The sequence below is a fragment of the Saccostrea cucullata genome, unplaced genomic scaffold, assembly GCF_032062105.1.
Source record: "Saccostrea cucullata isolate Sc308-1 unplaced genomic scaffold, CSIRO_AGI_Scuc_v1 ctg3173, whole genome shotgun sequence".
NCBI classification, from domain to species: domain Eukaryota; kingdom Metazoa; phylum Mollusca; class Bivalvia; order Ostreida; family Ostreidae; genus Saccostrea; species Saccostrea cuccullata.
Window position 1 is genome coordinate 23,128 of NW_026933252.1, and position 12,123 is coordinate 35,250.

At 34.4% G+C, this 12,123-nt stretch overlaps 1 protein-coding gene across 1 annotated transcript; it reads right to left on the reverse strand.

Annotated features, from left to right (window-relative positions):
• Positions 1-1,240: 1,240 nt before the first annotated feature.
• Positions 1,241-3,540, reverse strand: LOC134237782 (uncharacterized protein PF3D7_1120000-like). The gene is made up of 2 exons (XM_062719924.1): positions 3,484-3,540; positions 1,241-2,642 (listed from the first exon to the last, which is right to left on the reverse strand). Exons 1-2 carry the CDS (start codon positions 3,526-3,528, stop codon positions 1,809-1,811), a joined length of 879 nt encoding a protein of 292 aa, XP_062575908.1. The 5' UTR covers positions 3,529-3,540; the 3' UTR covers positions 1,241-1,808.
• Positions 3,541-12,123: the final 8,583 nt, after the last annotated feature.

Below are 12,123 nucleotides of genomic sequence, written 5' to 3' on the forward strand. Positions count from 1 at the left end.
TCGTCTTCTTCACGTTTTACATTATGTACCCGAGACATATTTTATGTATATTAATGAAGACACATAAGATATGATTATTTCTTTATTCAAATATTAATCAAAATACAAAAATAAACAATAGTCAGACCTGTTACATCATATCTAATCATGAAAATTTTGTTTGATATTGTTTAATGTAAAGTTTCCCGGTCATGATAAGGAGCACACCGTTATTGTGACCGGTCTGCAGGGGAATGCTCACTCCTCCAAGTTACCTGATCCCATCAGAGATCCATGTTTGCTCTACTCTTGATTTGTATTTTAATGGACTTTTGAGTTCGAAAACTGTTCGTTATATCCATATATTAGAATATACATTTAGGTGTTCCAGCAATCTATTGGAATTCCCATAGGTACCAATTTCGCCCCGTTATTAGCAGACTTTTATTTGTATTCATGTGAACCAGAATTGAAAAGAAGAAAACACTTGTTGTTGCCTTCAACTCGACATTTATATATATCAACGACGCAATGTTTATTTCCATTCAATGTCAATATAAAATCTCCGTGAGCTTGCAAAATAAGATACCACAGAGTATGACATATCTGTTTCATATTTGGATATATTACTTGAAAGGACCTAAATAGAAATCTAGCAACCAAGCGTTATAAGTGTGATGACTTTAACTTTTCAATCATCAACTTTCCTTACTTATGCAACCAAAAAAAAAAAAACATTCATCACCTACATACGGGGTTTATATGTATCAGTTGATTTAATACAGGTTGCTGAAACAAGAATATTTTAGTCAAATGCTGACTGAGGCTTTTCAAAATGATCGTTAGGCCATTATATACACACTGGATCGTCGACGGATTTGTCCGTTAAAACCCGATCATGACAAGGAGTACACTTTTGGTGTGACTGATAAGCAGGGGATTCTCACACCTCCATGGCACCTGATCCCAACTCTTTTTTTGGAGGTCCGTGTTTGCCCAGCTCCAATTTTGTATTTTTTGTGGACTTTTCAGCTTGAATACTGTTCGTTATCTCCATATATTCCATTCGGTATTTACAGAGAAAACTATATGACCCAGGAATGCACAGGTGTCTTCCTCTCATCTAGTATATTATTTCTTATAAAATTTCAAAGTACTAAGTCGAAAACCTGCAGGAACTGTATTTGAGGTAACATGATATATAAAAGTACATTCTTTTTTTTTCGTATTACATACGTCAAACAATAACAGTGATATTACATCAACTTTAATAAATGTATTTTTTTTTTTATTTTAAAAATTTTGAATACATGTGTTGATAACAGATTGAGTCACTGAATATTACGTCACAAATATTGTCTCGGGTATATATACATGCAAACACATATTTACAGGCAGACAAAGAGAATTAAGAGATATGATCCATACATCTGTAGTTGTCTTGCTTTTACAGAAAAAAAAATTGAAACGTTTCGTGGAGAGCTGTTTCAGTTATGCTAGAACAACGATGGTGCTGACAAGAAAACAGCTACACGGACAAACCATGCGATTTCTATCGAGATTCTGCATTCCATATGGGGTCCTAGCAATAATTCCGATATTACATAATCTTCTCTGGAACAACTTATACATTTGACTGTACCTTATACATCCGTTCTTCATATGTTAGTAAGATATTCAAAATGGAATGAATGGTTTTCAATGACACATTTGAAATGATATATTAAATTCTTTTCTTGGAGAAGATGATTTTAAAGCTCTTTTGAATTTACATTGTAGGTCCTGTATATATTCAGTGAATGGTTTTACATACATTTGTGTCTATTGTTTCATTTGTCATTTTTTATTTCCCCTGGCATTTGGTATTCCTTGACTTCTTTCACTTCTTTGCGCATTTCTTTCATTTCTGTCAGAAGCTGGCTTATATCGCTTTTAAGACCATCATTTTGTGACATAATTTTCTTATTTTGTCTATTAACTTTTTGTACTTCTTTAGAATGTACACTCTGTACCTGAATCAGTCTGTTAATTTCAGAATTTGCTTTCAATAAATCAGCTCCCAACATTTCGATTTTACTATCACTAATGCTTTTCTTTCGTTTAGATTCCTTTAGGTCATTTTTATATTGTTCAGTGGAGCTCTCCATATCTTTCATTTCTTTCTTCATTTGTTCCAGACTTTGGTAGACATCATTCAATTCCCTCTTTAACTCCGCCACCTCTGACATTATCTTTTCTCTCTCTCCAGAGTGTTCAGTTTTTTGCTTTAAAAGTTCTTTGTTGGTTTCTTGAAGAACAGATATACCCTTTTCGGCTTTTAGAATATTTCTTTCGAGCTCGTCAATTTGCTTTATTTTTTCGCGAATTTCTCTTTTATGTTGTATCTGCATTTCTGCTATTTCATCCTCTCGATCATCTAAAGATTCTTTCAACTCTTTAATTTTTCGACTTGCCTCATCACGAATTTTGTCATTTTCCTCTTGAAAATGTTGAGCATCTAATCGAATTTTACTACGTAGCGCAAATATGATGTCTTCCATTTTTTGGATATCATTGGCTTTCTTCGCATCTTCCTCTGAATCACTAGAATGAGGACTGGGTGATCCCGATGATGAGGAATGACCACCAGAATAACCTATTCCTTGTATCTCCATTTCCAAAATCTACAAATCAATGAGATTATTGTTAAAAGTTATTTACCTGCATCAACATTTTAACCTTGACTTTTCCTCTGACATTGACTTCGTGTTTAGCTTAACTGTAAAGAAAGTTTTTAGTCAAATTTTATGTGATGAAAGTTATTTCGTCAACACTTTTGACCTTAATTTTTTATTTGATCGTGACTTAATTTTTATGCCCCCGTAAACGAAGTTTCGGGGGTATATAGTTTTTGTCATGTCCGTCCGTCTGTTTGTCCGCAAAAACTTCAACCTTGCCCATAACTTTTGATTTCATGGAGCCATGACTTTCATATTTCACATGTGTATTCCTTGTGACAAGACCTTTCCTTGGGTACCACCAAATTTGACCTTTTGACCTTGACCTTGGAGTTTGACCCATTTTTACACATAAATTCCAAACATTTACTTTGGCCATATGTTTTGAACAGTAGAAACCAGGACATTTATACTTCACAAATGGGTTCTTTGTTGAAAGATCTTTTATTGGATACCAACAACCTTGACCTTTTGACCTTGGAGATTTCTAAATATGTAAAAAAAAAAAAAAACTTTAACCTTGACCATAACTTTTGGAAGGTAAACACTTGACCGAGCCAGTTAATTTGTAATCAATGGAATTTGAACAAAAACATTCAATCTACGATTTCAATATTTCGCATTAAACTCTCCGTGTGAATGCTTTATATAGCGAAGCTAATTCGCAGTAACTTTACGTTTAATTCGAATAAAAATCTCAGTGTGAACGGGGCATAAATGCATAAATTGGGGGAAACCACTTATTATATTTTCAAAATAAGACTTAGACTGATAAAAAAAAACATACTTCCCTTTTCCCTATGATAGCTGCCTGTGCCTGTGATGTTGCCATCTGGAGGATTACATCAGACCCCCGCGGTGAAAATTAACATTGTTACATGTAATTTAACTCAAAATTTGATTTGAAGAATCACGTGTTTTTAGCATAGCAACGACAAAACAAAGATAGTTAACTGAAGCTCGACGCTGTATGTTTGTTACAAAGATTTTAAAATATCAAAGGTGCTTTTATTCAAGGATAATAATTCTAAAATACCAATTGTTAGTTAGAATACCAATATACAATAACGATTTCAGGTTTAATGCTTATGAAAAACTATTTTATTAATTCTTGTGTTATACCTGTTTTGGTTTATGCATGTAGTGTTTGGGGTACAAAAATTTTAGTCTATAGATAATATTCAGAACATAGCTATTCGGAATTATATCGGTGTTCGCCTTTTTGCTCCTACATTGGGGGTTTATGGAGACACTGGATGGATTCCAAGTCAATATAGACGTTGGATAAATATAATCAGATATTGGAATAGAATTTTATCCTTTGGCAATGATCGAATTACAAGAATTGTTTTTGAGTTGATTACAATAAGTGTAAGAATAACTGGTGCAGTGATTTGAAAGATATATTGCACCAACTAGAGCTGGATTACTATTTCGAGTCAAAGCTTATGGTCAGTGGCGTAGCTACCATGTATGCTTGTATGCTCGAGCATGCACATCATTTTGCAAAAAAAAAAAAATATATTTATAAAATAAAATAAATAAATAAAAAATGAGGCATGAAGAAATTGATAAACGTATAAGTACATTTATGTTAACTATGAAATAAGAAACCAACCACTGTATGTAATTGATACCCCTATACATGAAATTTTCTTTACATGTTTTATTTAGATCTATATGAGTTCGAAAATTGTTAAGATGGGTAATCTCAAAAAGTTTATTGTTTTTAAGGTATTTCCGCCCTCGTGATGGCATAGGTTAAAAAAAATTTATCTAGTAGAAATATTTCTTTTGAAAGATTGCATTTTTAAGGGTGTAATGAAAAATGATAAAATTATGTATTTTAACCATGCAGCCAGATTTAGCATTATATTTATTAAACTTTTACTAATTAATCTAAACGTTTTTTTAAATGAAAATAAATGCAGTTTTTCCTACATTGAACTCATAAAATTATGAATGTGGATAAAACATATAATCATTTAATTTTCTCAATTCAAATTAAATTTTAGGTTTGAATTAATAGACCAAATGATTTAATTTATCTTGTAAATGTCATTAAATTCTTCTGGATAACTTAAAAAAAAATATTTTACTTTTGGTGGCCTAAAGCTATCGGCTTATATTTGTCCACTATCTGAAACAATAACCCTAATTTTCTTGGTTTTTTTTTTCTCGACTTTTCTAATAATTTTGAAATAAAACATTGCCTAAACTTCGCCAATTTAGTTGGAAGATGCTAATAAACTATGATAGCCCGTATTTCTTCAACGTTAAAATTTAAGATAAAAAAAAAACGTCTCTCTACTACTATAATGATCTCAATGAGATCAGTAGAGACTAAAATTTTGGTCTGGTGTCTGACCAAAATTTTAAGTCTCTACGAATCTTGCCAAGATAAACTATCATAAAGGCTCCTTGGTTTTATTTCTAATGATAAAACGGTGTCAAGACATGCATTTTCTTAACTTTATTTTATGATTTTACGAGAGTTTAAATCGTCAGAATCCAGGAGCTTCCGGGGGCTGGACCTCAGGGCGGCCCCCAGACCCCTTGCCAATTTTAGCATGCACTTCACTTTGAGTCTAGCTACGCCACTGATGGTAGATATAAATATGGTTCAATCAAAAATACACAATTATTACTGTATAGCTGGTTAAAATCGCGATCGAAAAATATCGCGATTTTTTATATTTCAGCAAATCGCGGTCTTTTGAATTCGCGGAAAGGAAAAATCATTCATTTTTTAACAGTACTTGTAAGGATTTTTCTTTAGGTATATATTATGTAGACTGATCATTCCCGTCTCTATCTTACGAAACTTCAAAGTCTGTACATGTATAACGCGCATATCAAACAATAGCTGTAGATCTGTAGCGTTATGGTCTTATATATTTGTCTTTGACCATAACGTTATGGTCAAAGTCTCAAAGACAAATTATCGTAGACAGGTTGCAAAGTACTTGTATTTTCCGTTTATGCGAAGACAGTCCTTAAGGTTCAGAAAAAAAATGTATTTCAGTGTCATTTTCATCTACCAATAATCCTTATAAAAGACACTACCAATCTTAGCATACAAAATGCATATATATTATAATATTAATTACCGGAAAGCCCTTACGTTTTACTGACATTGTTGCCTTGTCATTTTTTATTCTAATATTAACTAGTGCTAATTGTAACGGGGACCGTTACAGATGTTCCCCAAACGTTCCCCAACTCCCTTTTGGTGCCATATTCCCTGTAAGCTTCATTAAATAAGACGAACTCTGTGCATCTGAGATTTTAACAACATTTACAAAGAAGTGTACAAAAATCATTTAAACTTTAGCATTGCACGCGTGCACATGTGAATGCACTTGCGTCATGACCATATCATCTTGTCTACACAATCTATATTTTTAATACACTGAATATTAAAGTATTTAATCCAAAATTATTTAAAAAATACGCCCATTCAAGTGTATGTTTGATATTACTCATTTCACGTGCACGCACGTGCATACATGAGCATGATGACCATACCTTCTTGTAGAAGTCCATTACATCTATCTATGTTCTAAATTCCACCCCGTTTGGGTGAAAACTAAGGGAGTTATAGCTGTTTAAAGTTTCAGCCAATCAGATTGCAGCACATGTACACGCACGTGCATGCATGTGCATGGTGACCATACCTACTTGTAGATGTCCATTATATCTATGTTCCAAATCCCATCCTGTTTGGTTGAAAACCAAGGGAGTTATAGCTATTTAAAGTTTCAGCCAATCAGATTGCAGCGCACGTGCATGCACGTGTTTTCATGATAATTGCTTTATTTCATGTTGTAGGATATCCTAATGCATGACTATGTTCAAAATTTCAAAGAATTTCGTCAAAAAACAAGAAAGATATTGAGACTTTAGTTTCAGCCAATCAGAGCGAAGTGCACGTGCATGCGCGTGAGATCTTGCTATTTTCACCATTTCGTCATGTCTATACTACTAATACATCCTCAGATTATGAGTTTCAAAGCATTTCATCTAAAAATAGAACAGTTGTGGCTATATCTATTATATTGGTCATTTCACTTGTTGCACGTGCACGCTCTTGCAAGCACGTGCGCGCAAAATGACCTTGATTCCGCAAATCTACATAACATGTCTACTAACCCTAAAAAGGTTTTACCTACATCGGACGAACAGTTTACAAGATCATTCCCGGACAAAAAAGTTCCAGGAAGAAGAAGAAGAAAAATAATAATAATAACTAGTGCTAATTGTAACGGGAACCGTTACAGATGTTCCCCAAACGCTCCCCAACTCCCTTTTGGTGCCATATTTCCTGTAAGCTTCATTAAATAAGACAAACTCTGTGCATTTGTGACTCAACGTTTTCCCAGAAGGATACCAATTATATTCAAATTTTAGCATTGCACCCAAGGGCATGTGAATGCATGTGCGTTATGACCATATCATCTTGTCTACACTATCTATATATTTTAATATACTATATATTACAGTATTCAGTCCAAAAGTAATAAAAATCCCTCATTCAAGTGTATTTTTAATTATACTCGTTCCAAATGCACACACGTGCGTGCACGTGCAGGATGACCATGCCTTCTTGTAGGAGTCCCTTACATCTATCTATGTTCTAAATCCCATCCTGTTTGGTTGAAAAACAAGGGAGTTATAGCCATTTCAAGTTTCAGCCAATCAGATTGCAGCACACGTGCATGCGCGTGATTTCAAGAATTTTTACTATATCATATTGTAGGATATCCTAATGCATGACTATTTTTTAAATTTCAAAGAATTTCGTCAAAAAACAAAGGAGATATAGCCATTTAAAGTTTCAGCCAATCAGATTGCAGCACACGTGCATGCGCGTGATTTCATGATTTTTTTTCTATATCATTTTGTAGGATATCCCAATGCATGACTAAAGTTTAAATTTCAAGGAATTTCGTCAAAAAACAAAGGAGATATAGCCATTTAAAGTTTCAGCCAATCAGATTGCAGCACACGTGCATGCGCGTGATTTCATGATTTTTTTTTTCTATATCATTTTGTAGGATATCCCAATGCATGACTAAAGTTTAAATTTCAAGGAATTTCGTCAAAAAACAAAGGAGATATAGCCATTTAAAGTTTCAGCCAATCAGCTTGCAGCACACGCACATGCGCATGCTTTCATGAAAATTCTTATATATCATGCGGTAGATCATTATAATGTAGGACTATGTTCAAAATTTCAAAGGATTATGACAAGAAACAAGAAAGTTATTGATACTTTAGTTTCAGCCAATCAGAGCAAAGCGCACGTGCATGCGCGTGAAATCTTGCTATTTTGACCATGCTATCTTGTCTATACTACTAATGTATCCTTACATTATGAGTTTCAAAAAATTTCATCAAAAAATAGAAAAGTTACGGCAATATCCATTATATTGGTAATTTCACCTAATGCACGTGCGCGCTCTTGCAAGCACGTGCGCGCAAAATGACCTTTGTTTGGCAACTCTACATAACATGCCTACTAACCCTAAAAAGGTTTCACCTAAGTCGGATGTGTAGTTTACAAGATCACTCGTGGACAAAATTTTCCCAGGAAGAAGAAAAATAATAATAATAATAACTAGTGCTAACTAGTGCTAATGGGAACCGTTACAGATGTTCCCCAAACGCTCCCCAACTCCCTTCTCGTGCCTTATTCCCTGTAAGTTTCATTAAAGAAGGCAAAATCTATGCATTTAAGACGTCAACAATGTTTTCCCAAAAGTATACCAAGTATTTCAAATTTAAGCAATGCAGGCGTGCGCATGTGATTGCATGAGCGTAATGACGATATCATCTTGTCTACACTATTTTACTCATATGCACATGCACGCACGTGCATGATGACCATACCTTCTTGTAGGAGTCCACTATGTCTGTCTATGTTCTTAATCCAATCCTGTTTGGTTGAAAAACAAGGGAGTTATAGCCATTTAAAGTTTAAGCCAATCAGATTGCAGTGCACGTGCGTGCGCATGTTTCCATGACAATTATTATATATCATATTGTAGGACATCTTAGAGTATGCCTTTGTTTTAAATTTCAAAGCATTTTGTAAAAAAAACAGAAAAGATATTGAGATTTTTGTTTCAGCCAATCAGAGCAAAGCGCACGTGCACGCACGTGCATGCATGTGAATGGTGACCATACCATCTTGTAGGAGTCCTTTATGTCTATCTATGTTTTAAATCCCATGCTGTTTGGTTGAAAACCAAGGGAGTTATAGTCATTTAAAGTTTCAGCCAATCAGATTGCAGCGCACGTGCATGCGCGTGATTTCATGAAAAATTTTATATATCATATTGTAGTACATCCTAATACATGTCTATGTTATAAATTTCAAAGCATTTCATCATAAAACAAAAAAGATATTAAGATTTCTGTTTCAGCCAATCAGAGCAAAGCGCACGTGCATGCGCGTGAGTTCATGCAAATTTGACCATGTCATCTTATGTACACAACTTATATATCTTTATATAATGAGTTTCAAAACATTTTATCAAAAAATATAAAAGTTACAACCATATTAAATATATCAGTCAGTTTACTCATTGCACGCGCCCGCACGTGCATGCGAATGCGCGCAAAATGACCTTGTTCGGCACATCTACACAACATGCCTACTAACCCTAAAAAGGTTTTAACTTAGTTTGGTGAACAGTTTCTGAGAACACTTCCGGACAAAAAAGTACCGGAGAAGAAATAAGAAGAAAAAAGAATAATAATAATAATAATAATAATAATAAGAAACAGAGTAAAAACAATATGTTCCCCAACTTCGTTTGGGGAACATAACTAGTGCTAATTGTAACGGGAACCGTTACAGATGTTCCCCAAACGCTCCCCAACTCCCTTTTCGTGCCATATTCCCTGTAAGTTTCATTAAAGAAGGCAAAATCTATGCATTTAAGACGTAAACAACGTTTTCCCAAAAGTATACCAAGTATTTCAAATTTAGGCAATGCAGGCGTGCGCATGTGATTGCATGAGCGTAATGACGATATCATCTTGTCTACACTATTTTACTCATTCACGTGCACGCACGTGCATGATGACCATACCTTCTTGTAGGAGTCCATTATGTCTGTCTATGTTCTTAATCCCATCCTGTTTGGTTGAAAAACAAGGGAGTTATAGCCATTTAAAGTTTAAGCCAATCAGATTGCAGCGCACGTGCATGCGCGCGTTTTCATGACAATTATTATATATCATATTGTAGGACATCTTAAAGTATGCCTATGTTTTAAATTTCAAACATTTTGTAAAAAAACAGAAAAGATATTGAGAAATTTGTTTCAGCCAATCAGAGCAAAGCGCACGTGCACACACGTGCATGTATGTGAATGTTGACCATACCATCTTGAAGAAGTCCTTTATGTCTATCTATGTTCTAAATCCCATGCTGTTTGGTTGAAAACCAAGGGAGTTATAGTCATTTAAAGTTTCAGCCAATCAGATTGCAGCGCACGTGCATGCGCGTGATTTCATGAAAAATTTTATATATCATATTGTAGTACATCCTAATGCATGTCTATGTTATAAATTTCAAAGCATTTCATCATAAAACAAAAAAGATATTAAGATTTCTGTTTCAGCCAATCAGAGCAAAGCGCACGTGCATGCGCGTGAGTTCATGCAAATTTGACCATGTCATCTTATCTACACAACTTATATATCTTTATATAATGAGTTTCAAAACATTTTATCAAAAAATATAAAAGTTACAACCATATTAAATATATCAGTCATTTTACTCATTGCACGCGCCCGCACGTGCATGCGAATGCGCGCAAAATGACCTTCGTTCGGCACATCTACACAACATGCCTACTAACCCTAAAAAGGTTTTAACTTAGTTTGGTGAACAGTTTCTGAGAACACTTCCGGACAAAAAAGTACCGGAGAAGAAATAAGAAAAAAAAAAGAATAATAACTAGTGCTAATTGTAACGGGGAACCGTTAAGATGTTCCCCAAACGCTCCCCAACTCCCTTTTGGTGCCATATTCCCTGTAAGCTTCATTAAATAAGACAAACTTTATGCATTTAAGACTTTAAAAACGTTTACCCAGAAGGTACCAAGTTCATTCAAATTTTAGCATTGCACGCGTGCGCATGTGAATGTGTGAGTAATGACCATATCATCTTATCTACACAATCTATATACTTTGATATACTAAATATTAAAATATTTAATCCAAAAGTATTAAAAAATACGCTCATTCAAGTATATTTTTGATTTTACTCATTCCACGTGCACGCACGTGCATACATGAGCATGGTGACAAACCTACTTGTGGAAGTCCATTACATCTATCTATGTTCTAAATCCCACCTGTTTGGTTGAAAAACAAGGGAGTTATAGCCATGATTAAAGTTTCAGCCAATCAGATTGCAGCGCACACGTGCATTCACGCACGCGTATGGATGTGCATTGTTATATATCATATTGTAGAATCTAAAATTATATCATATATATTTTAAATTTCAAAGCCTGTTTGGTTCAAAAAAAAAAAGGGAGTTATAGCTATTTAAAGTTTCAGCCAATCAGATTGCAGCGCACGTACACGCACGCGATGAATGTGCATGTTGACCATACCTTCTTGTAGAAGTCTATTATATCTATCTATGTTCTAAATCCCATTCTGTTTGGTTGAAAAACAAGGGAGTTATAGCCATTTAAAGTTTAGCCAATCAGATTGCAGCGCACGTGCATGCGCGTGTTTCATGATAATTGTTATATATCATATTGTGGTACATCCTAAAGTATGCCTATGTTTTAAATTTCAAAGCATTTTGTCAAAAAACAGAAAAGATATTGAGATTTTTGTTTCAGCCAATCAGAGCGAAGCGCACGTGCATGCGCGTGAGTTCGTGCTAATTTGACAGTGTCACATTATTTACACTATAAATATATCTTTATATAATGAGTTTCAAATCATTTCATTAAAAAATGTAAAAGTTATAGCTATATTAAGAATATCGGTCATTTCACTCATTTCACGCGCCCGCACGTGCATGCGTATGCGCGCAAAATGACCTTCGTTCCGCACACCTACACTACACACCTATTAACCCTAAAAAGGTTTTAGCTTAGTTGGGTGAACAGTTTCTGAGAACACTCGCGGACAAAAAAGTACCGGAGAACAAAGAAGAAAAAAAAGAATAATAATAATAATAATAAGAAACCGAGTAAAAACAATAATAACTCCGTTTGGGGAAATAACTAGTGCTAATTGTAACGGGAACCGTTACAGATGTTCCCCAAACGCTCCCCAACTCCCTTTTGGTGCCATATTCCCTGTAAGCCTTATTAAATAAGACAACATCTGTGCATTTTTGACTTTAACAACGTTTTCCCAAAAGGATACCAATTATATTCAAATTTTA

What these genes read in the sequence shown, in the direction of transcription:
- LOC134237782 (XM_062719924.1), bottom strand. Translation starts at nt 3,528, where the DNA reads ATGGCAACATCACAGGCACAGGCAGCTATCATAGGGAAAAGGGAA. An exon ending in CTATCATAGGGAAAAGGGAA is followed by an intron (nt 2,643 to 3,483) that starts GTATGTTTTTTT and finishes ATTGATTTGTAG; the next exon opens with ATTTTGGAAATGGAGATACA.